Below are 26,033 nucleotides of genomic sequence, written 5' to 3'. Positions count from 1 at the left end.
CTGCTGAATGTAGACACGAAGCTCTTCACGAAAACGTTGGCATCCAGACTACAGCGTCTCCTGCCGAGTCTTGTCCACGCAGACCAGACGGGATTTATCCCGGGCCGGGAAGTGCGGGACAGCACACTACGCCTGTTCTCTGTACAGCACCATGCCCGGAAATATCGGAAGCGCCTTCTACTGCTGTCCACGGACGCAGAGAAGGCCTTCGATAGGGTTAACTGGGCCTACATGATCCAGGCCCTCCGACACATGGGGCTGGGGCAGAGGTTACTGGCGTGGATCTCTGCCCTGTACAGCTCACCGAGAGCAGCGATACGCGTAAATGGAGCCCTGACCACGAGCTTTAACATCACGAACGGGACGAGGCAGGGTTGTCCCCTCTCGCCACTCCTCTTCGCCCTCTCCTTGGAGCCTTTTCTACAGGCGATCCGGGATAACCCTGACATTCACGGCTATTCATGGCATCATTCGGAACACAAAGTGGCCGCGTACGCGGATGACCTCTTATTCTTTGTCTCCCAACCGAGGCTCACACTCCCGTGCCTACTGGCGGAATTCGACAAATTTGGCAAAATATCTGGGTTCAAGCTTAACCTAGCGAAATGTGAGACCTTAAATATCACCTTGCCCGTAACGGAATAAGAGGATCTTCAGTCGCTCTTCCCGTTTCGCTGGTGCACGGGAGCAATGAAATACCTCGGAATCTGGATTCCCACAGACCCAGGGGAGATTTACCAACGTAATTTCGAGCCTTTACTCCAAAAAATCGCACTAGACTTGGCAAGATGGGCATACCCGCACATCACTTGGCATGGCCGGGTCGCGGTGCTGAAAATGAACGTTCTACCACGGATTCTCTATCTTTTTCAGACGATCCCAATCGCACTACCGGCAACGTTCTTCTCGACGCTAAAGACAATGGTTATTAAATACGTGTGGCGAGGAGAAAAGTCCAGAATAAGCCATGACCTCCTCTGCAGACCCAGACACAGGGGAGGTCTGGCGCTTCCGGACTTCAGAAAATACCACCAGGCCGCAGTACTACAAAGAATTCTGGACTGGCACGACGCGGACTCGCCTAAGCAGTGGGTACACCTGGATCAGGAGGGAAACGCCGCAAAGCTGAAGGCTACGGTATGGCGGAGGAGAGCGACTAGAAACGGTAGACAACATGATGAAGACCCAGTATCCCAAACTCTGCTCACCTGGGAAACCCTCAGGGAGGACCCGCGGATATCCCCGACCCCATGCCCCCTACTGCCGATAGCACATAACCCAGATATAGGGGGGGGCTTACCAACCGACACCTGGTCCTTTATCGGAGATATGACATACATCCCGATATACAAGGTCACTCATGACGGCAACCTAGACACACTAGACGCGCTGCTGGGCGGACGATTGCGATCTCCGATGATAATCTTTCGATACATGCAGCTTAAACACTTCTATGACTCCCTCCCCCACAAAGATAAACTACGGAGAGATCTTACCTGGTTCGAGGACCTCTGTTCTCGCAATGAGACACTGGGAAAGGCCATCTCGAGCCTGTACCAATATCTGCTGACAGACCCTACCGTGGAGAATACCACGTTCCAGCGACGCTGGGAGGAGGCGATGTCCAAAACATTCTCGCCAACACAATGGGACAAAGCCCTCATATGGCAGCACAAAAGCTCCTCCAGCTCACATTATCAAGAAGTGAACTATAAGCTGCTAGCTATGTGGTACAGGACTCCGGCCATGCTCAGGAGGATTTTCCCTGATGCCTCACCAATGTGCTGGAGGTGTGCGGGGGAGAGGGGCACGCTCTTCCACATTTGGTGGGAATGCACGCTCATCGCCCCGTTTTGGAACCAGGTCGAATCTGACATCCGGACGATCCTCGGGGACGATGTGGAGTGGTCGGCCGAACTGGCCTTACTCCATATATCTGCACAACCACTGCCCGCTTACAAGAAATCTATATTGCGACACTTGCTGAACGCTGCCAAATCACTCATTCCACTGTACTGGAAGAAAACAGACATCCCCGACCGAGAAGAATGGATCCACAGGGTGGAGGACATTCGGGCAGCCGAGGCAGTCCAGGCAACCCTGATGGATAGGATGACAAAACACACAGAAATGTGGACGCCGTGGTTTGTCTTCCGCGCGGGGCAGTAAGGGGGGGGGGGTGCGCTGGGGCCCGGGAGCTGATGGGGTGGCGCGGCCCCCATAATAGCCACTATATATACCGGGATACCAGACCCCGTGACGTACTGACGGACATGGCTACCAACCCTCCACCTGCTCACAAAAATTTGACTAGGAAGGGACTCACACCACTAGACACATGGACAACACAGAAGGACACCCCATCAACCTGGAGACCCCGAAAGCCACCCTCATGACGAGCTCCCATCACTGACTTGAAGGAACTTAACCCGGACGACCACAGGGAGGGGTACAGACACAATAGTATCCCACAGACGTGTAACATAACTTCAGAACCATAGGGGTCCGCCTTCGTATGCTTCAACCACGCCACAACCCCCCCCCAGACTTGGTCCCGGGATCCGAACCGTACCTGTACACCACCACTATACTGATACTTACCCATAGAGCCACATGGGGACACAACACATGGAGCTACACACGCAAACTCGGCCACCAGCCGTAGACAATAATATAGGGCGGCAGCACTGCGCAATAGGGGATAGCACACTCCTGGAACTGACCATAGAGGTCTAGATTTAGCAAACATGGGTTGGCACTAGACATTCACTCCATAGCGCACAACGAGATAGCTCGCCCTCGGGGACACATCGAGTATACCGAAACATCACACTGACCACGAATGGCCCACCGCGAGAAACCCCGGAACCTTAACTCACAACTTTTATTAAGGCATATATCACTCACAGGATGGGTCCGCGCGCCTGCGCTCCATCACGAGTCCGTGCTCTCAAGACCTACTCTCCCTAAAAACGGGGGTTTAATACCTCACAGTTACGTCAGAGCTAATAGACAACTACACACCGCTCAAACACTATGACACCTTCATACCGATGGGAGAATGAAAACACACCAGGGATACATAGGAGATCACGCTTGGTAAATTGTAAATGTTACATTATTGTGGGAGATGATACTATTGTTGACATTGGATGATACGATAGCTTTTCTCCTTCGTGTTACTGCATCATGTCCAAATCCTAATGTTGCGGGCCTGCGTGCCCACCGAAGTTTATACTGTGACTGTTAAATACCCATCACACAATGGCACTCAACCCTACACACACATACGCTATTCCAATAATAGCGACTCCAGTATGACAGAGATCTATGGGATATCGCACACATCGACGCTACCATACAAGCGGCACTCACACGACACTTACCACTCACTATGGGGCATGAGACCCTCTCTGTACCACACGCACCATACCTACCATATTAACACAACACTAGACGACACTTCTCTCACGCACCACTCCATCACCCCCTCATGTGGGATACGATAACGCACTTGAACTGTATGAAAGGATATATGCTGTTAAAATATACCTGTATAAATACTATCAAAAGCGACACTAATTTTCTATTGATTGTCAGGTCGACATCAATGTTAATAATCTTTGTATTTCATCTGACACTGAATAATTGAGGGCCTGCGTGCCCACCTGCTTTGCTTTTTTATTGCTGTTCAATAAAAACCTGATTAACAAAAAAAATAAAATATTAATAAATAAATAAATAATAAATAAAATATTACTACCGAACTAATAAATCCAAAATTAACAAAATGCTGCAGAAAAGCACGAACACAGAAGAAAATACTGAACTCAGTCTATTTTCTTCACAATAATAACTATATATATTGTGTGTGTGTGTGCATAGGCGTGCGCACGGGATGTGCCGGGTGTGCCTGGGCACACCCTAATCAAGCCTCAAAATTAAGGCTCTGCCACCTCCGTGCTGCACTGCCATCTTTTATCCTCCAATCCTATCCTTCACTATGCAAACGGTATCGCCGCATAGTGAAGGATGGACTTGCTCCTCCTCCAGACCTCCCAAGTAGTGTACGTGGTGCGTCACGTGACGTCACGCGGAGGCGGAGTCATGGCAACGCTAGGGTGAGGTAAGGCCCGGCCGGGTCATAGTGCAGCAGCGTCTACTCCAAGAACGGCAGGTACAGTTTATTTCTCCTCCCTTCCTGAATCCTGCAGCATGCCTTATTATGGCATTTACAGTTTCAAATGTTTATTGTAATGAAAAATAAATGAAAGACTTTAATTTACTTACTAACTACAATAAACATTTGAAACTGTAAATTCCATAATAAGCCTAGCAATTGTCCGGTCATCACATCGATATAATGTTCATTGTATCATTGTCAAAAAGTTAAAAAATGTGTAAATTAATAAAAATTCTAATAATGCTGGTACAATATATAAGTAGCCTAACATATTTTATGAATGTATTTATTTGGGGGGAAGGGCCATAATTGTGAACTGGCAGCATCCAACATTAGATGAGGGGATTATGTGGGTGCCTACCCTGACTGAAAGAGACACTAGGCACCATAACCACTGTTGGGTGCTACAGTGGTTATGGTGCTATAATGCCCTGGATGCAGTTCGCTGGTAATATGAAAAACAGCTTATGAGCATTTTCACCATGGTTCTTTGGTCTAAGCTGATCTGATAAAGCAGAAGATGATTCATCTTTTATGCCAAGAACCGTTCATCAAAATAAATATTATTGCACACAGGACATTTTACATTTCTAACCAGGAACAGAGAGAATCCATTTTTTTTGTTTTTGTTTATTTTTAAACTGCTACAAAGATTTTGATTGCTGACTGAGATATTAAGGAAAGGATTTAATTCCACCTAAATATTGCAATGGATAAATTATTAGCATATCTTTAAAGGAACCCTATAGTGTCAGGAACACAAACAGGTATTCCCGACACTATAGGGTTAAACTAACTATTTAGGGGTGTGTGTGTGTGTGTATATATATATATATATGTATATATATATATATATACACACATACACGCGACGGTTGTTTGTGCAATAGGCTGCGCACGCCTATGTGTGTGTATATATATATTTAAGGCTGGGCCTTTAGTTGTAGGAGGGCTTCACTATGGAAGGCCTGGCGAGTTGCAGGCTGATGAGATTGTCTGGTTCAGTACAGAACCATCTACTTTCAGTTCAAAGGTCATCAACACAAACTGCCTAAACTCCAAACAAGCTGGTCTTGGCTTAGTGTGGACCACTCAAGTATTTGTTTGCCTCATTCTAGTGAACAGCCTCCTCACTAGAAGCTCAGAGGGCACTGCCTACGTCCAGCCCAGCCTTGGCTTCTATAACTGTTGTTGTTACGACAAAACCGTAAGTTTGTTTGTTCAACCTTTCGCACATGGCAAATTATATGCAAATTCAGCCTATTTCATTCATACATAGCTTACTGTATCTGGCACACACTAGGCCATATCGACTTTTATCATATGTATTTTACTTAGTCACCCTGCAATTTAATGTTTCTTTCTCTACATTTTAAAGTGTTCTTTGTCTGTCCTGGGTATTCATGCACTTTTTAAATCTTCATTGTTTAGTAATTATGTGGCTGGGTGTTGCAACTGATTGTCTAAATTTATGCCAGGCCCAAACCTGGACCTATACATGTGGTAAAGAAATAAAATATAAACTTGTATATACATTCTCTGTACACATAAATGTAAAATTCCTTAATTTCTGTACAGGGGAATATCTTCTAAATGTCTTAAATCTTCTTACTAAATGACCTCAAATTCATAAAACTGTATCATATGCATTTCAGTTAGTCACCCTACATTTTCATGTTTGTCTGCCATCTGTGTATTCAGGTACTCGTTGGGCCAACATTATTTGGTAGATATACCCCAAGGGACAGCTTGCATGCATTTAATTATGTAATTTGTATTGGGGTATAATCTAAAACAGCTTGCTAAGCCTGCAGTTCTCTTGTCTGCTGCTTTTGCATTCCTTCACTTTCTAACACCACCCAGACTTTTTTTGCACGGTCTACATGCATTGGGAACATCATTCATTCATTCATTCATTCATTCATTCATGTTCAGTTTAAGCAATGTAGTTTTATATCTGATGCTAATATTACTGAGAGATTCTAGCATTTCCTTTTACTTTCAACTCTAAGCTTCTATGCCAGCAGTGTATGCAGAAATAGTTATCATCCTCCTAAGCATTTGAGGTGTAGGTCTTTTTAATGTATACCTAATATCTCCTGTCTTCCTATGTATTATGTATGGCCTGTAGCCGGTTAGCCACTGTGGCATTCTAGAGGCTTCTGTTCCAGTTTTGATTCTGTCTTCCAACACCTCATTTTATTGGGCTCAGTGCATGTGCATTGTGATGTTTTATAAATGTTTATATACAGTTTCTGTTCTTTTCACCCACTTACCTGTATCCTCGTGGTCCAGTCTCCTGGCTTGCTGCCCGCTTTTCTTCACGTTTGCCGACCGCTGACCTTCACCTCCCACGTGGTTTCCCTGTACCATCGTGGTTTCCTGCCGCTGTCGAGCGCCTGTCTGTTTCATGAGGTTTGCTCTCTATTAAGTGTGTTTGCTTGCTGGGTGCTTCTTGGCATGCCATCTGATACGGGGGCCCAGGTCCCTTCCTGCTCACCTGGTCCTCCTGCACTTGGCTGCGCCTCTTGCCTGCAGCGGTCACTCTCCACACACCGGCGGTAAGTACCCACCGAGCCTGGGCCAAGCATGGCATGCCGGCTGCTGTCGCCCACGGCTCCCTGGGTACACTACCTGCCTTGGCTGACCTCTTGTACCCTTGCTGGGATGTCTACCTCTCTCCTGGTGCTCTGCCTGCTTGTATGGTGTCTGCCACTCTCATGGTGCTCGGCCTGCTGGTATGGTGTCTGCCCCTAGCGTCGAACTCAGCTGGTTTGCCATCGCCAGTCTGTTTATTGGTCGGACCTCTGGGGCGTTTAAGTCATGCAGCCTGCGAATGGTATAAACTTTTGTTCTGTGTATGTGATGTATTCCCATATGGTGTGTAATTGTTATTCCCCCATGATTTGTCTTCTGTTTTGATACAGGAAGTGTGTATGAAGAAGGGAAAAAAAAAAAAGTTTGAAGGGCACAACCTTTCATGTAAATCACTGACCTGTAAAGAACAAAAAAAAACAAAGGCTGTTTGGTTTTGCTTGTTGTATGTTCCGGAGGCATTATGTTTTCCCGTTTCAAAATCTGGTTTTGTTATGGGTGCTTAGTTCTTGCACATGTTACATTATTACAGTATGTCACTTACTGTACTGATAGCTGGGTGACCTTGTATTGCGGGTATGTGTGACTCGGCTGCGTGTATTTTGCTATTTCTAGTGACTCTCCGTAGGGTGTGATTGCCTGTTATGATTCTGCGTTTGGTTTTACTGTCTGGTGTATGCCTGTCCCTTTAACTTATTTGGTGTTTTTGGCGTTGAGGTTCGCTCTCTTGCGCCTCTAATGTGCTCGCTGGTATGCTCTTGTTACTGGGTCTCTGTCCCTTGACCTGAATCGCTGGATGGTTCTGCACCTCTTGTCTTTTCCAGGTTGGGCACATGTTGTACTTCTTTTTGCCATGTTCCTATACTCTCCTGTTTTCCTACTCTATGGTTTATACCCGGTTTCACTTATCTGGGTGACATGCTTGTCTAACTGTTGTCCTGCCAAGGAGCTCATCCTTCCTGGCAGCGTTTGCCTGTCTTGCCTTACTTTCTCTTATTTTGGTCCACTCTGAATTATACGTTCCCGGTCACGGTTCTAAATGGATCCACAGTTCGGCCCACTCAGAGGCATACGTCCTCAGACTCCAGTCTGATTGGGTCCACGATCTGGCCCACGCTGAGGTCCCCTATTAGCAGATAAGTGCTGGTTGTTAGGGATCTAAGTGCCCACTATGGTAGGTTTCTGGTCTCTGTGCCATAGTCTAGTGGTCCCGCGAGGCCAACACCCATCCTCATACTCAGAAGTACCCCTCATACTCGGAGGACGACGCCATCGGCCCAACGCATAGTTATTTGCCTCGCATTGTTGCATTGGGAGGGCCTCACCTGTCACTCAAATTCTATCTTATGCTTTAGTAGTCACCGAGAGGCCATCACCCCACTACTTAGGTTTCAGTGGCCTCTACCTCCCCTCGGGCCAACTCATAGATAGAGCCTCACATGTCGCTTGGCAACTAGCAGGGCCTCACCTGTCACCTTCATTAGTTGAATTCTTTGCCACTTGGCAATAGCTAGCCTGCTGGTACGTTATATGGATCATACTAATGGTGGCTTTGTATAAATCGTATGTCTCGAGTTCCCAAATCACTGGGGTACCATCTCTACCCAACACCTCTGCAGGTCTGAGCTCTATCTCGCCGAGTATACACAGATAGTCCAGCATCCCTTAGAGCCAGGACTACTCCACGAATCACAGCCGGACATCATCCTCTTATACATTATCTATACCTGACCCGGTTAGGGATTCATCAGGCATCTTGTGTCGTATCTAAGTAACATTGAGGTATTGTGTTTGTGTGTGTGTGTGTGTGTATATATATATATATATAACCAAAAAAAATTTTTTTACATTTTTTTTTTTTATGGTACACTTCTTTTTGCCCTCTTTATTACAGGCCTACTGCATTGTCAGTTCCGGCACACAACAACCGACTGGTGCTATTGACTAAGATGTGTATTGCTAATTATGCCGTAACCATTATGGCAATATTGCCCCGACCACAAATAAATATATATATATATATATATATATATATATATATATATATATATATATATATATATATATATATATATATATATATATGTGTGTGTGTGTATGTCTTGAAAAAAGTCTGCATAGACTAAAAACTGAAACGTCGACTATTTTGTTAATCACTGTACTTGTTCAATAAAGCAGCAGTTTGAATTTACCTTATGAAGACTCCTGAGTGCTCTCTGCTAGGACTATATATTAATTAATGATTGTGTTTTTTATTTTATTTTATTTATTTATTTGTGGTAGCTTGGCACTCTCCTTTAAAAAATGTCATACGGAAAACTCCCAATGCATCCAAAATATACAATGAAGTGATCCAGGAGGCACTCATAGGTCTTGAATTAGAAAAATTTGATTTATTGTATACAGGTTACATACAGTTTGATAGATCAACGTTTCGACCCTACCGGGTCTTTCTCAAGATCACTGAATGTGTGTGCAAAATGTGTTTAAATAGTGCATATAAAAATGAGTTACCAATCAGTAATGGGAAGTCCCACAGTCTGTTACCACCCGGAAGTGCTGAGAAGCCGCCTGTGACGTCACGCCGTTGGACGCCCAGCATGGTTGGGCATGGTTACCTTGGTTACCATCAACTAAAGGAGTGAATGTGAATGCAATCGGGTGAAGGAGAGTTACAGTAGGAGGAAATAACTATTGAGGAGCAAATGTGTATATTAATATAGAATAAATTATATCCTCTGACAAGAATAATGTGAAATTATGCATAATTAAATAGCAGCATGGGAAACCCAAACAGTGAGTGAAAATGTGATAGATTATGGAAAAAAAGTTAAATGAAAGTGACAGTGAGTGAGACACATGACAATCAGCTCTACAATACGTGACAAGCTGAGTCACCTAACTTGCTGCTATATGGATGAACTTATTTTTTTGCATTATAATCGGAGTTGGAGTCTAATAATAACTTTACAAGCAAATGGACATAATATGACATGTTAATTGCTTCAAAATAATCTTGCTTACAAAGGAATGTTAATCATATATGTTCTAATGGCAAAATACTCATCAAACGTGGTCATTTCAAGAGACAATTGCGGGAGAGTATATGCAAGATCTCTGGCTGCTTATTATAATATAGAGCTAATAAGGCATTAAATAACTGCAAATAGTGGGATACAGAGCAGTCAGTGTAAATACATGGTTCCAAAAATTAAATAAATGATCAGATTGTTGCAGACATTAAAACTGTTATCAGTTGGACACATATCCAAAGGGCAAGAGATCAAATCATTATCCTCCTGGAATGGAGCACAACTACTACGTTCATACAGCATATGAATGATCTATACACTCAATACTTATAAGGCTGTATGCTTGGAAAAAATAAAATAAAAAAACAGACTGCTGGTCGAATAGACCAAAATTACATTATATCCTCCGAGGATGGGGAAACTACATACATATTTACACATACTTGCAGCGTGAGAATACTGTATATTGCTAACTGACAGCATATGCAACAGTCTGGAGAAAAAGATGCTTGAATAACTGAAATGGATTAAGAAAAATGTGAAATGATAAATATTTGTGTACATATTAATCTAAATATGGATGCAACAAATTAAACTATTAAATTTGGACTAATAAAATAAAAAATGAATAGGGTATTCACAAAAACATGGAGTATATCAGCCTTTCATTTAAGCCTCTAGCGGCCACAGTGTCCAGCCGATGGATCCAATATGCCTCTCTTTGCAGAAGAGTCTTGGATCTTTCACTGCCACGAGGCAAATGCGGGACATGATCTATGGCAATAAATCTCAATGTAGGTAAGCGATGTTGCATCGCCAAGAAGTGTTTGGCCACCAGTTTTTCTGTATGTAGGTCTCAGAAGGCTGTCATAATTCCAGAGCGATGTCCTCTTATCCGGTCCTAAAGTGTAAGGTCCGTCTTTCCAACATGATAACCCACATGGACATGTAATAACTATACACACACACTGCATCCACTACACCAGTGGTAGTCAACCTTTTTCTACCTACCGCCCACTAATGCATCTTTCTTGATGGAAACATTTCCCTTACCGCGCACCAGTTTTCACGCAAGTGCAGAATATTTTTTAGAAAGGAGGGTGTTTAAAAAAAAAAAAATGTACGTACATTTATCTTTTTATGTCATGTTTATAATGTTTTTTAACTTTATAAAGTTTAACCCCTTAAGGACACATGACATGTGTGACATGTCATGATTCCCTTTTATTCCAGAAGTTTGGTCCTTAAGGGGTTAATGAGAAAACAATAAAGTAAATTGAAATTACTTTTACTAGTGATTAATGAAATCCTTGAGGTTGATACTGCGAGACTAAATATTTGATATTTGGTTCGATTTTCGTAAGGAACAAACAAAGGTCTCCTCTTTTGGTGATATTCAGACCACTTCTCTGTTTACTCATAATATGATTTCTCATCTGTGCGTCAGCTCCCCTCCTCAATTCCCCTCCCCACCTCTCCCTCCTCAATTCCCCTCCCCACTTTTTTTTATTTTTTCCTTTTTTCTATTTTTTAACCTTCCTTATAGCAATGCCCAGTAGGAAGGCTGAGCTAGGTAGCCAACTTACTATTACTTACTATAGCCCACTATAACAGACAGGCACACATACAGACACATATACACACACACACACAAGATACATACATACATACATACATACATACATACATACAGACACAAACATAAGACATGCATACAAAGACACATACATAAGACACACATACACACACACACGACATATATACAAAGACACACACACATACACACAAACACACACAGACTATTTTAGTCACCCTCCTGTTTCCTACCTTTTAGGTGCAGGAGTGTGACATTCCCTGGGGTCCAGTGGTGGCTCAGATGGATGGGAGTCAGAGTTCCTACTCTGACTCCCTGGTCTTCCTCCAGCGCGGTCTGTGTGTTAGCTGGGAGGAGTGACGTGCAGTCACTTCCTCCCAGCATGTGTTGTAATCACAGGGGGCCTGGTCGCGCTGTTAAAGCGCCAAGCGCTGACCGGGCCCCCTTACAATCCACACCCATCGGGTGTCCCTGACAGAATGGGCCACCCGATGGACCCCTTGGACAGCGGCCGGGGCCGCAAATGGTGATGGCGGTACCCTGTTGCACGGGTACCGCTGGCTCGGACCCGCCCGCCCAATCTCTCAAAATGAGGAAATCCCTACCGCTCACCTTGAATCCTGAAACGCCCACTAGTGTGCGGTAGGGACCAGGTTGATGACCCATGCACTACTCAAAAACAGATACTGCATGACATAATGGATGTGGGTGTGTTTTGGTGGTGGGGGCAGCATTTCATCCTTGGACCCAATCTCCCTCATGGCTCTGACTGACTTATAGAGTCATCAGCAAATGTGTTTTTTTTTTTTTTTTTTTTTCCAACTCTTTTTCAAAATCCTAGACTCCTAATTAGATTTTTTTTTTTTTTTAAATCTCTGCTCCTCCTTTTTGTCTTGTAAATAGTCTTATACTTTTGTGGCACCAGATCTTCCTATTTAGTGTCATCTTTTGGAGCTTGACATTGACGTTTGCTTACTACCTTATTCTCTTCTTAACCCCATGATTCCGATCTCACGCATGCCTTAGATGGTGACTCAGGGAGATGTTTCTGGGCATGTGCAATAAACAGTGGAAGACAGACAAGTCTTGCAAGATTGAATCAGAGGTAAGTATACAAGGAAGTTTTTCAGAGGAAAATACATCATGTATGGAAAAAAATGAATCCCTGGTACTTAAGTTACTTAATATGATCTGCGAGTCTCCTGATTCTTTCTACTTTTACAGACCTGCAAGTCTACCCATGCATCTTCTAATACTACTTTTACTGTTTGAAGTACATGAGAGACCTACGAGTCTCAGTATCTTACCAGGCTATGCTCACATGCTACCTTTTGACAAACCTATAAATATTTACAAAAAAATAAAATAAAATTACAAGCGAAAGGAGAAAAAGAAGAAGAATGGATTGGAATACAAGGAGAATCCTTTGAGGAAAGGTAAGGATGTCTGACAGAGCCACAATATTTTATGAGATATCTCTGCCTGCCTGCAGCTCATGTATTGGGGATAAAGTTAAAGTACAAAGAGTGCAAAAGTGCAAAGCAGACTTGTGGGTTCAGATCCTTACAATCTTTCTGCATACTAAGCTGTTATTTGTCTTGTGTCTGACTTTGCAGCTGACACATTGATCAGCCTTTTTATTTCTTTGTGTGCACACTAACTTGACACAGTCATGTCATCAAATGTGAACATGCACCATTTAAAGGGGAACAGTGGCTTCTGGGTACCTTAGCCACAATGCTAAAGGAGTCTGAATTAAATGGTAATATTAGAAAACATCCCTTTTGGTGTTTTATAAAATATCAGACAGGGCACACCAAGCAACACCCTAGTATTTAACAGTGATGCACAGCAGTAAATCTTCAAGGAATGTTCAACTCATCCAGCAATGAGAAACAAATAATCAGCTTTAAACTCTTACATAGACATCTAGTAAGTTTCTTTAAACCATCACCCAAGGCACTACAGCTTGCTGTGGTAGTTATAGTAGAAGGAGTACATTGCCCGCTCCCACCCATCAACAACAGAAACAGATAAGTGTGAGTTAGACTTGATTGATTTGATTCATTTTTAAGCCTATATTACTATGTCACTATAACTATTCAACTAGATTTACATAATGTAAGCATATCCCGAAAATAAGTACTGTTGGCATTTGAATATATTAACAAAATATCCCTGAACTTTCTCCATTCTTTTTTTCATTCTTTAGTTATTACCCACGAACTTCTCTGGAAAACAGAAGTGGTATTTCCATCGATCCTCTAAGGTAGAGTCAGTTTAATGCTATGTTATCAGTAGTAATAAACTAAACTGGATTTCTTGTGAGGAACATTTTCAAACCTCTCCAGTTTGAGTGTGGACACTCGCATGTGTACCATTCACAGGGTCGTCCTTAATATTAATTGGACCCTGGGCAAGCATATACTTGGGCCCCCTGCTCCCCACCCCACTCCCTGGCATGCAGTTACGCCTTCCACTGCAATGTAGTGGCAGAACTAAACTAGAAAGGGTACTGGTGCAATGCTTATTTTGGGCCCCACTTTTGCAAGGGTGGCCATACGGTAGATCCCCATCTGTCATACACTTCCAACAATGCTTTGACAGCTGGGGGTCTATCATTGTCCCATGCTTGCAGGGTTGTATTTAGCAATGAGCAGTGTTTGTGTGTTTAAACATAAGTGTGTTTTGTATGGAGTATGTTTGTGTGAATGTAGGGGTGTGTTCGTATGTGGCGCTGGCATTTGAATGGAAGCATGTATTTATGTGTATGCAGGGAGTGTTCCTATAAAGTTTTGGTGTTTCTAACACAGAGGTGTGTTTGCATGTAGTATTAATGTTTCAATGCAGGAGTGTGTTTGAATACTGAGATGTATGCACATATACACACACTGCCACACACTGTGATACACATGCAGATACACAGACACGTGCAGATACAGACATACAGATACAAACAATAACACACACACTGACTACATATAGATACACTGACACACATACAGACAGATACACAAACTAACACATGCAGATACACAGGCACACTGACTACATATAGATACACACAATGAGTACATACAGATACAAACAATGATACACACACACACACACACACACACACAGACAGACACATGCAGATACACAGATACACACATGCCGAAACAGATAGATACACTGATACACACAATGAGAACATACAGGTGCACATACTGACACACATGCAGATACGCAGATACACAGATACTATCACTGCCACACATGCAGATACACATACAGATACAAACAATGGCACAACAGGTACACACACTGACACACATGCAGATACACAAACAGAAACAATGGCATACAGATATACAGATACACATACACAGATACAAAGATACCTACACTGACTACATATAGATACACAGATACACTACCTGACACAAATGCAGATACACACATACACACAACAAGAACATACAGATACACAACCTGACACGTGCAGATACACAGATGCAAACACTGACATACATGCAGATATAAAGGTACACACACTGACTACATATAGATACACTGACACACATATACACAACCTGACACATACATATACACAAACTGACTATATATACACAGACACACACATTATATATATATATATATATATATATATATATATATATATATATATATATATATATATATATATATATATATACACAAACTGACAACATACAGATACACAGACACATACTGACAGATGTACTGACAGACACACACAGACATACTGGCACTGAAACACACATACACACAGACATATTGACACACACAGACATACTGGCACACATACACACAGACAGACATACTGAAAGACATACAGACATTTTGACACACAGACAGCCATACTAAAACACACATACACACTGAACCACACAGACACTGACAGACTCACACACAGACCTACTGACAAACTGGCAGACATACTGGCACACTTACATACAGACATACTGGCACACTTACATACAGACATACTGGCACACTTACACACAGACATACTGGCACACTTACACACAGACATACTGGCACACTTACACACAGACATACTGGCACACTTACACACAGACAGACATATTAACACACACACACACACATACTGAAACACACAGACATACTGACACACTGACAGACATACTGAAACATGCATACACACATCACTAACAGACATATTAACACACACAGACAGCCAGACATGCTGACACACACACAGTCAGACACTCATGCAAAATTTGATAACCACCCTCCAGTTTCTTACCTTTTCCTGGAGGGTGGCTTACCTGGGGTCCAGTGGATCCCGTTCTTTCACTTAGCAGTGGCCACTATATAGTTTTAACTGTTTTCTCTCATGCAACTTTGGGCTGTTTGCACCTTGTAAGGTCTGTTGCTGTGGCTTGGGAAAAGTTAATTCAAAAGAAAATGCTGTCTGCATTCAGAAGTGTACATTTTAGAACTGTGAACTCTTTTTATGCTCAACAGCCAGGCCCGGACTGGCCATCTGTTGGGCCTCTATGGCCACAGCCCAGGCTGACTGGAGAGATCAAAGATCTCCTGGGCTAGTACATGCAAGGCCAGCACTCAAAGATCTTCCTCACCAGCTCACTACACACACACACACACACACACACACTACAGCTCATATACACATCCCACACAACCACCCCTAACAAACACCTACGCTAGAGTCCCAATGGATATATACACACACACACACACACACGCCCCTATACCCGTTTACACACTCTACAATACCTGTACAGTTATATTACAGTCCCAATCCCTAGACATACACTACACTGTTTAGACACAAACACACACTTTCTACAGTCCCTAGACAAACGCATACAATCTCTACAATCCCTAGACAGGCACATACTTTACAGCATGTGGACACACATGCACACTACAGCACTTGTCACACATAGTACACCACAAAGAGACTTCAGACTTGTTAATACACACTACACTACAAACAGCCGCCTTTACAGACACACACGCAGTATCCAAATGCATACAACATCTCAACCTCCCACACAAGTACAACACCAATTACCAGCGCTGTCCTACTTTCTACTTCTGGTATCCTGCTTATGTGGACACCAGAAACACAGGGCATATTTCCCTTGTGATAAGTAATTGGCCAGTGTACATTTCAGTGTTGTGACAATTCTCTGTGTTTAGCAGCATATATTCCCAGTATTGCAAGTGCTCTCTGCGTTGAGCATTGTTATATTGCACATCAATGTGATCACTCTCTGTACTCAGCAGTGTATATTTCACAGTATTGTGACTTCTATCTGTGCTTCACAGTGCATATTGTGTGACCACTCTTCTCTCAGCAGTGTACATTTTGCCGTATTCAAGAGCGCATAGATTTTACAAGTATTGCATAGTTTTAAATATTGTATATTTTACAGTATTACAATTGCTATATGTGCTCACAGTGTATATTTTACCGGAGAATTACTAATTTCTGAGCTCATCAATGCATATTTTACAAAAATTTTCTGGATTTTGCAGCTTTAAATAAACAAAATCCCCCTTTTTTTCAACTTTAGCTGTCAGATTGAGAGACCTTTTGTCTTTTATTTTTGCATCATATTTGTGGTGGTTTGATCTCTTGCTTCAAAATATTTTATTTTGTTGGGCATAACAGTTAATCTTATATTTGTTTGCATTATAATTGTAATTGTTACTCTGCTTTAACTGCAGTATTAATAGTCCTTTGATTTAGGTGTAGTTTTGTACTGGGTTGCAAAGGCAATGTATAATTTTAATATTGTTTAAGCTACCAGCATTGGGCATATTTGTTCAAATTCCTACTTTACATTGTTTTTGTTGTAGTGTCTAATATTAAGGATGAAGCATTACCATTGGTTAGTCAGAATGTTTCTAAGGATACTTCCAAAGAGTAGAATATTTTAAATAATATATTCACGCTGAAACCGATAGTGAACTAAATATTAATCTGATTATCAATAAGATGCACTTATTTATTAATGTGTCCATCTAGGGAGAGTTTCATTAATTACCAATCAAATATTGACAACTATTACTTAACAGCATGTAAAGGCTTGTGCAAAGAGCATGATATAAGCATACAGGCAATCATTGTTCCTTAGCTTATTTAATGGGGCATGTAATAGGTAGGGTCATGTGCAGAACTAAGATATATGATGTTTCAATGTACAAGATTGTTTGTTAGCTTATGATTTATCTTGACAGAGTTTAACCCTTTCATCAAATTTCTGTGGGAACCTTTCCAAATGTTGCTGTTAATATCTCTTTAAAGGGACACTATAGTCACCAGAACAACTACAGCTTATTGAATTTGTTCTGGTGAGTAGAACCTTCAGGCTTTTTGCTGTAAATACTATATTTTCAGAGAAATGGCAGTGTTTACATTACAGCCTAGTGATAACTTCAATCAGATGTATGTTAGAGATCCTTCCTGGGTCATACCTGCCTACAATGCATCCAAACATTCAGTGTCTCCACCCTCTGCATGCTGACACAGAACTTTTCCTCATAGCGATTCATTGATTCAATTTATCTCTATGAGGAGATGCTGATTGGCCAGGGCTGTGTTTGAATTGTGCTGGCTCTGACCCTGATCTGCCTCTTTGTCAGGTTTAGCCAATCCTATGGGGAAGCATTGTGATTGGATCAGGATACCACTTCTGCTGATGTCAGCAGGCAATGGGCAGGTCTAAAGGAAACAGGCAAAAAGCCAGCAGCTCCAGACTTGAATACAAGTAAGATTTACTATATTTAGGGAGGCATGATGGGACCAGGATGGCTAGATGGTGGTTTTGACCCTATAGGGTCAGGAATACATGTTTGTGTTCCTGACCCTATAGTGCTCCTTTAATAACCATCACATAAAACAAAATTGCCACAAAAGTATATATTTATATAAAGTGACATCATAGGCTATTCACCTAAGGTTATTTTGACACTTTTTACATAGCAATTTCACTGCCAATCTCTGCTAAATATTTGAGTAAAATTGTGTTTTCTCTATTTTGGCATGTACACCTATAACAAGGTTTTTGTAATATGTATTTCGTAAAGCTGCTGTGTTCTATTCCTGTACAGAAACCCATATTGTGTTTAGCTACATATGCAGAGTACAACGATACCCCCATTGTATGCCTTTGCCACTATTCTGTGAAGCTACAATGCCATATAGGAGACCATGCTATTTCAGTTTCTATAGTTGGAATTTTCATAGATGGTCCTATGTCTGATTTTGTGGCCTTCCATTTGATAAAGCAGACACCCCAGGGCAGCGGTTCTCAAAGTGTGGGTTGCGACCCACTGGTGGGTTGCAGGGAGATTCTCAGTGGGTCACGCTGACCCACACATCCAGGGTCGTCCGGTACTTGGAAGTCAGGTAGGCAGACTGATCAGGAGGGGGCCTGGCGGCTTGCCCTGTATGCCGCCGGGCTCGCTCCAATCATTCTGCCCAGCAGCTCCGGTCTGCAGCACCACCGGGTGCATAGCTGCAGACCATGTGATAAGTCTCACAAGCACCGAGAGCGTGACCATGGCAACACTCTAGGAGCTCGCGAGACTTCTATCACACCGTCTGCAGCTCTGCACCCGGCGGAGCTGCAGACCGGAGAGTTAACCCACCGGACCACCAGGGAATTAAATAAAGGTAGGACACAGCCCCCAGACCCTAAATTCCAACAAAAGCTGATTGCCATGGTGTGCCAATTGTATGCCTCTAAAGCTGATTGCCATGGTGTGCCAATTGTATGCATCTAAAGCTGATTGCCATGGTATGCCAATTGTATGCCTCTAAAGCTGATTGCCATGGTGTGCCAATTGTATGCCTCTAAAGCTGATTGCCATGGTATGCCAATTGTATGCATCTAAAGCGGATTGCCATGGTGTGCCAATTGTATGCATCTAAAGCGGATTGCCATGGTGTGCCAATTGTATGCATCTAAAGCGGATTGCCGTGGTGTGCCAATTGTATGCATCTAAAGCGGATTGCCATGGTGTGCCAGTTGTATGCATCTAAAGCTTTTTTCCATGGTATGCCGATTTTATTCCTCTAAAAGTAATTGTCATGGTGTGCCAATTGTGTGCATCTAGAGCGGATTTTTAATTTGCATTAAAAGCAAGTGGGTCTCGGAAAATGTCCATTTTGAAAAGTGGGTCTCGGCCCATAAAAGTTTGGGAAGCCCTGCCCCAGGGTATATTATTAGGCATTTATTATACCGTAACTTGCCACCATTTTTTTCGTCAATTTATTTCAAAGTTTGTAGTGAGGAGAAAAAAAGGTTATTTTTTTATTATTTTTTTGTAGCATTTTTGCTGGGTATTTTGTACATTTTATAAGTGCCACTGTCATAAATCCCTGCTTAGTATGCTCCGTTACCTTTTCTGAGTAAAACAATATGCCTAATGTATGACTTAGACACTATTTTGTGAAGTTACAGTGCTGTAAAAGAGACCTGTCAATTTCTGATTTTTAGGTGAATTTTCATAGATGGCTTTGATGGGTCCGTATTCTATTTTTAAATATTTTAGCAGGCTGCTTATTCCAACTACACCGAAAAGGCATACCATTTCTTAAAGAAGACATACAAGGGTAATTCAAATGGCATATTTTTTGCAAACCTTAAGTGTGCTACAGGTCTATAATACTTACTATATTGCTCAGCTATATCGTCTGAGCCCAGCAAAACCCCCATATTTACCTTTGCCAGTTATATGTGGATATAGATATAGACAAAATAGGAGACTGCAGATCTTAAAAGTAAATAAAACTAAGTATAAATAAGAACGTGAGTAAATTCAGTAGCTATACACATATAAAGATCCTTAAAAACTTTACACATAATATATCAACAAAATAAAGTGTCAGCGCTATACTTGAAAACCTAATTTAGGTGATTGCTCTCAATCTGAAGTAAAACACTTATAAATGCGGATTCATGGAAATACTTCCAACTGCAATAAAATAAAATACAATAAAACAGACCAGCATAAGTGTAGTACTCAAATAATCATAAAAAAATCTTGCTATAGGGTCCAATAAATTTTGGGTGATGATCTTTTACAGGGTTAAGATTAGTCTTGCAGCTATGTCACAGCATCTGTAGGTACATTGTTGCACTGTGGGCTTTTAACCTTGAAATGATACAAAAAGACCTATCATAGGGTAATACTGCAATTTAATCAAGTTAACAGACAAAACCCTTCCCCCAAATTAAAGACCCTTACATCAGCAAGTTGTGGTACTCGTTTCCAAGACACCACGATATAAACTTTAAAATACACAGAGGCTTGGTAGCCGTTACCATCAGTGCACACTCCCACCCGATCTCAGCGCTGATAAAATGAATATTCAAACAGAGAGGAGGCTGTGGCTGGCAAACAATGCTGACAGACGTGCATCCACCTCTGGCAGCAGGAAGATGTTCACACTTTGACGCGTTTCGCCCACAATACCAGGCTTTCTCAAGATTTGTAGTTATATGTGGATGTTGAAGGGGCCCATTTGAGACACAGCCATTTAAGTTTTTTTCCAACTTTGAATTTTTATGCTGTGTCCATACCCCACTTTGGAGTTTATTTTAGTAGGTTCATTATTTCAACTACCCTACAAAAGCATACCATTTCTTAAAGAGGACTCCCGAGGGTATTTCAAAAGCATATTTTTCCCAAGTGTAGTGGTAATAAGCATTTTGTCATGCCTTTTTGACACACACACGTTTGTAATATATATTTTGCAAACCTTATGTGTGCTACGGCAGTATAATACTTCATATGTTGCTCAGCTATGTCATCTGAGTACAGCAATACCCCAATATGTACCTTTACCAGGTATATCACAATGTTGAAGGGGCACATTTGAGACACAGCCATTTAAGTTTGAATGTTTACGCTGGTTCCATGCCCCACTTTGATTATTTATTTATTTTTAGCAGGTTGTGTTTTCCAATTATTTCACAAAGGCATACCATTTCCTAAAGAAGACGCCCCGGGTTGTTTCAAAAGGCATATTTTTAATCTTACCACAGGATCATTTTTTCGCTAGCCTGTACCAAGTGTAGAGGTAATAAGCATATTTTCCCTTTTTATTTATTTTTTAACTTTTTTGAAAGTTTTTTTTTTTTTTTTTTAGAAAGTTTTTTTTTTTTTAGAAAGTTTTTTTTTTTTTTACTGTTAACCCCTAACTATCCTAACCGTAAATGCCCCAATTTCTCCACTAACTTACCTAATGATCATGAAATTTCAGGAGACTGATGTGGTTGGCAGCCTGCCACCAGTTTTTTCTGGTATGCTACCATGTACCAGGCATTTTTACCCCGGCTGCTGACCAGTTATCTCGTCTTCAATTTCAGGCATTCAGAAGGTCCCTACCGACAGCCTCACCAATAGCCATGACCGCTCCCCTGCTCCAAGATCTAATCATGGATTAGAAGACTTGCTACGTCATAGCAAAGAATTCTTGTCACTTCACGGGGCTACCCTCACCGCGTCTAAATTCATGGTATCTATACGACTATTGTTGACACAACTCAATATTTGAAACTAATATTTGAGGCACTCATTGAGGATAGGGGCAGAATCCATTGCCTCAAGCCAAGACATTCCGGTACAGGTCATCAAAACCTTAGGCTGCTGGAAGTTGTCAGCCTATGCTGTTTATATACCTCAACCAATACAGGAAATAAGAAATGCATTTGTTATGATGTCCTCATAGGTATGTTGGTATGATGTCATGTGGTTTCATAATAAATATTTTTTTAGCAAGATTCCTTTTGCCCACTTATTTACAGGCCTACCACATACATCCGTATCGGCAAACCTCACCCAACTTTGCTTATTAAAGGTAGATGACTTATTCTCTATTTCATTTCCATTACTGGAATGGCCCAGACCACAAATTGGAAGGCTGAGCCTGAAGTTGTGGGAGGGGCTATGCACCTTTAAAATGGACTCTACACCCCCCCCCACCCACTTTCCCTGCTTACCTGATTGGTTCCAGATGTCCTGCTGGCCCACCCTCCACTCCCTCTTCAACTCTATCTAAGGTAGGCCCACTTATTTACAGGCCTACCACATACATCGGTATCGGCACACCTCAACCGACTTTGCTTATTAAAGGACCACTATAGTGCCCTGAGGGTGCCCTCACCCTCAGGGTCCCCCTCCCGCCAGGCTGAATGGAGAGGAAGGGGTTAAACACTCACCTTTCTCCAGCACCGGGCTCCCTCGGCGCTAGGGACTCTCCTCCTCCTTCGGTCGTCATCGGCTGAATGCGCATGCGCGGCAAGAGCCGCGCGCGCATTCAATCAGTCCATAGGAAAGCATTCTCAATGTTTTCCTATGGACGCTGGCATCTTCTCACTGTGAAAATCAGTGAGAAGCGCGGAAGCTCCTCTAGTGACTGTCAATGAGACACCCACTAAAGGCGGGAATAACCCATATGTAAACATAGCATGTTTATAGCAGGCAGGGTTAATCCAGGATGGACCTGGCACTCAGACCACTTCATTAAGCTGAAGTGGTCTGGGTGACTATAGTGGTCCTTTAAAGGTAGATGACTTAATCTCTATTTCATTTCCATTACTGGAATGGCCCCGAACACAAATATATATTTCATGTTAAAGCCCTATTTCTCCATTCATGTTAAAGCCCTATTTCTCTATCTCTGTCTCTTACACATACACTTAGACAGTGTATGTATATGTATTTTAATATTAATATATATATATATATATATATATATATATATATATATTTCCTTTTCATCCCTGAACACACACTTTCAGAGATTTCCAAATGCCGGGTGCATTCCAGCCACAGCCAAAAATAGTAGAGAAAACTATGAAAACAAAGGCTTGCACTCACTGTCTTTTTCTTTTGTAAAAGTTTTCTTTCTTCCATTTATTGTTAAAACATAATCTTAGTCTAATAAAGAAAGAAAACGTTTTCGTTTGAACTGTATTTTGAGATAGATAGATAGATAGATAGATATATATATATATATATATATATATATATATATATATATATATATATATATATATATATATATAAAAAAACCAAATAATCTTGCACTCCACCTGATCCGTAGTCCAATGCCCGGTGCTTGTCAGCCAAAATTCAACGAACAATTCAAAGATAGCACTCCAGGGACTTAATAAAATGTAACTTTTATTTTTCTCACTAAAACATGACACCTTTGATGTTTTAGTGAGAAAAATAAAAGTTACATTTTATTAAGTCCCTGGAGTGCTATCTTTGAATTGTTCGTTGAATTTTGGCTGACAAGCACCGGGCATTGGACTACGGATCAGGTGGAGTGCAAGATTATTTGGTTTTTATATATATATATATATATATATATATCTATATCTATCTATATCTATCTATCTCAAAATACAGTTCAAACGAAATTGCACATGTATATATTTTTTTAATTATTTTTAATTTTTAATTATATATATATATATATATTTTTTTTTTTTTTTACGGTATGTCAAAATAAACTTAGAACAAAATATATATATATATATATATTAAAAATTATATATATATTTATTCCACGTATATATGTATGTAAGATTTTTACATAATTAGGTCATTTTATTAATTACAATTTGTGGGACCTGCCTGACAACCCAGGCCGAAAGTCCAGAGAATTTAATTCGCTAGCACTATATTTAACCCTGTAACTTTCCAAGACACCAACATGGGGGTATTGTTTTTCTCTGAAGTCTTCGCTGACCATAAACTTTAGTGTTTCAAAACAGTAAAATGTATTACAACGATGATATTGTCAGTGAAAATGATGTGGGTTTTTTTTTTTTTTTTTGCATTTTTCACACACAAACGGCACTTACACTGACTATATAATTGTTGTGATACGTTTTGAATCACTAATATTTGTGTTCAGCAAAGTCTCCTGGGTATAACAGTATGTTGTTTTCAAAAGTTACAGAGTCAAATATAAGGCTTGTGTTTCAGTTTTTTCAGATTGAAATTCGCCAGATTGGTTACGTTGCCTTTGAGACCATATGGTAGTCCAGGAATGAGAATTACCCCATGATGGCATACCTTTTGCAAGCGTAGACAAATGGGGTATATCCAGTCTTTTTTAGTAGCCACTTAATCACAAACACTGACCAAAATTGGTGTTCAATTTAGTTTTTTTGCATTTTCACACACAAACAAGTATTAACGCTAACTGTGGCCAGTGTTTGTGACTATGTGGCTACAAAAAAAGATTGGACATACCCCATGTGCAATACCTTCGGTTGTCTTCTATTGCAAATGTTATGTCATCATGAGGGTAATTCTCATTCCTGGACTACCATACAGTCTCAAAGGCAACTTAACCAATCTGGCTAATTTCAATGTGAAAAAACTGACAAAATGTAACATGCCATATTTGACTCTCTAACTTTCCAAAACACCATAAAACCTGTACATAGGGGGTAATGTTTTACATGTGAGACATTGCTGAATACAAATATGTGTACTTTATTGCAGTAAAAGCAAATCGTATTATGACATTCACAGTTAAAATGTCATGCCGAACTAAAAAATAACAAACGTTCTAAATTTCTCCCATTTGCTTTATATTTCATTCATATTAAATCGTTTCATAGCTAAATATTTTGTGCTAAAGCCCTATTTCTCCTGAATAAAATTATATATAATAAGTGTGGGTGCACTTAATATAAAAAGAGGTAAATTATGGTTGAACAGACATAGTCAAATTCCACGTTTTGTTTGTTTTATTTTGATCAAAACGTGTACATTTGGCTCAGTCCTTAAGGGGTTAAGTAAAATTATATGTAAATAAATAAAAATGTGAAAAACACAACCCAACTTCAATAACTTGTTTTCAGCTGCAGACTTTTAACAGTCTCTACATAACAATAAAAATAAATAAACATTCTCATATGTCACAATGGCCACTAGTCTAAATGGCAGTAAAATAAATCATTTTCATTTTATATTGTGATCTAAGTGCCTTTCAGTTACACTAACAAGAGGAGAATATAGCAACATCAGCAATAACAGAGCCGTTCTATTTGTGCCACGATTTTGGGTGAGCGTATGATAAATGCTGCCTTTACACACTCTGTTCTACCTTTATTGTCTGCACCATATTGGATCATATCTTTGGAAATACACCATAAAGGACCTGCTCAAGATATAATAGTGAGGATTGAGCCAATTCCCATGTTCAAACCTAAGGATTGATGTATACACGTACCTTTGGAGGGTTTGGTATTATGATTGTGTCCTTTTATTCTGGATAGATTTATTCCCTTATTTTATACATGCTCAATTGCTATTTAATTACATTTTAGGAAGTGTTTTGTTTTATACGGATATGTTTATTTGACAATGGTGCGTGTTGCACTTTTTATTTACTTATTTTATTTGGTATAATTTGATATGCTTTCATATGGTACATGCAATCAGTGGGCACTCCCCTGCAGGAGCATGTAGTCGTCACATCAGCAAGGACAGATATTACATGAGAAAGAATGCAACTGAATATTACAAGTGGAGGAAGTCATAGAAAAGCAATGGTGGCACTTGCTTATTTTTC

The 26,033-nt window shown here is 41.0% G+C and overlaps 1 protein-coding gene across 4 annotated transcripts in view; it reads left to right on the top strand.

Annotated features, from left to right (window-relative positions):
• Positions 1-26,033, top strand: part of IQSEC1 (IQ motif and Sec7 domain ArfGEF 1) — a 421,691-nt gene that overhangs the window by 31,149 nt on the left and 364,509 nt on the right. For 3 of the 4 annotated variants that reach the window (XM_063426960.1, XM_063426956.1, XM_063426961.1), the window contains exon 2: positions 13,617-13,673. The exons of the other annotated variant lie outside the window; for it this stretch is intronic. In XM_063426960.1, coding sequence (XP_063283030.1) covers positions 13,617-13,673 — 57 coding nt within the window. The remainder of the gene's footprint in view (positions 1-13,616; positions 13,674-26,033) is intronic. 4 annotated transcript variants of the gene reach the window in all.

Source organism: Pelobates fuscus, chromosome 7, assembly GCF_036172605.1.
Source record: "Pelobates fuscus isolate aPelFus1 chromosome 7, aPelFus1.pri, whole genome shotgun sequence".
Taxonomy (NCBI): domain Eukaryota; kingdom Metazoa; phylum Chordata; class Amphibia; order Anura; family Pelobatidae; genus Pelobates; species Pelobates fuscus.
Note: the sequence above shows the minus strand (reverse complement) of the source record. Positions and strands in the feature narration are given on the sequence as shown.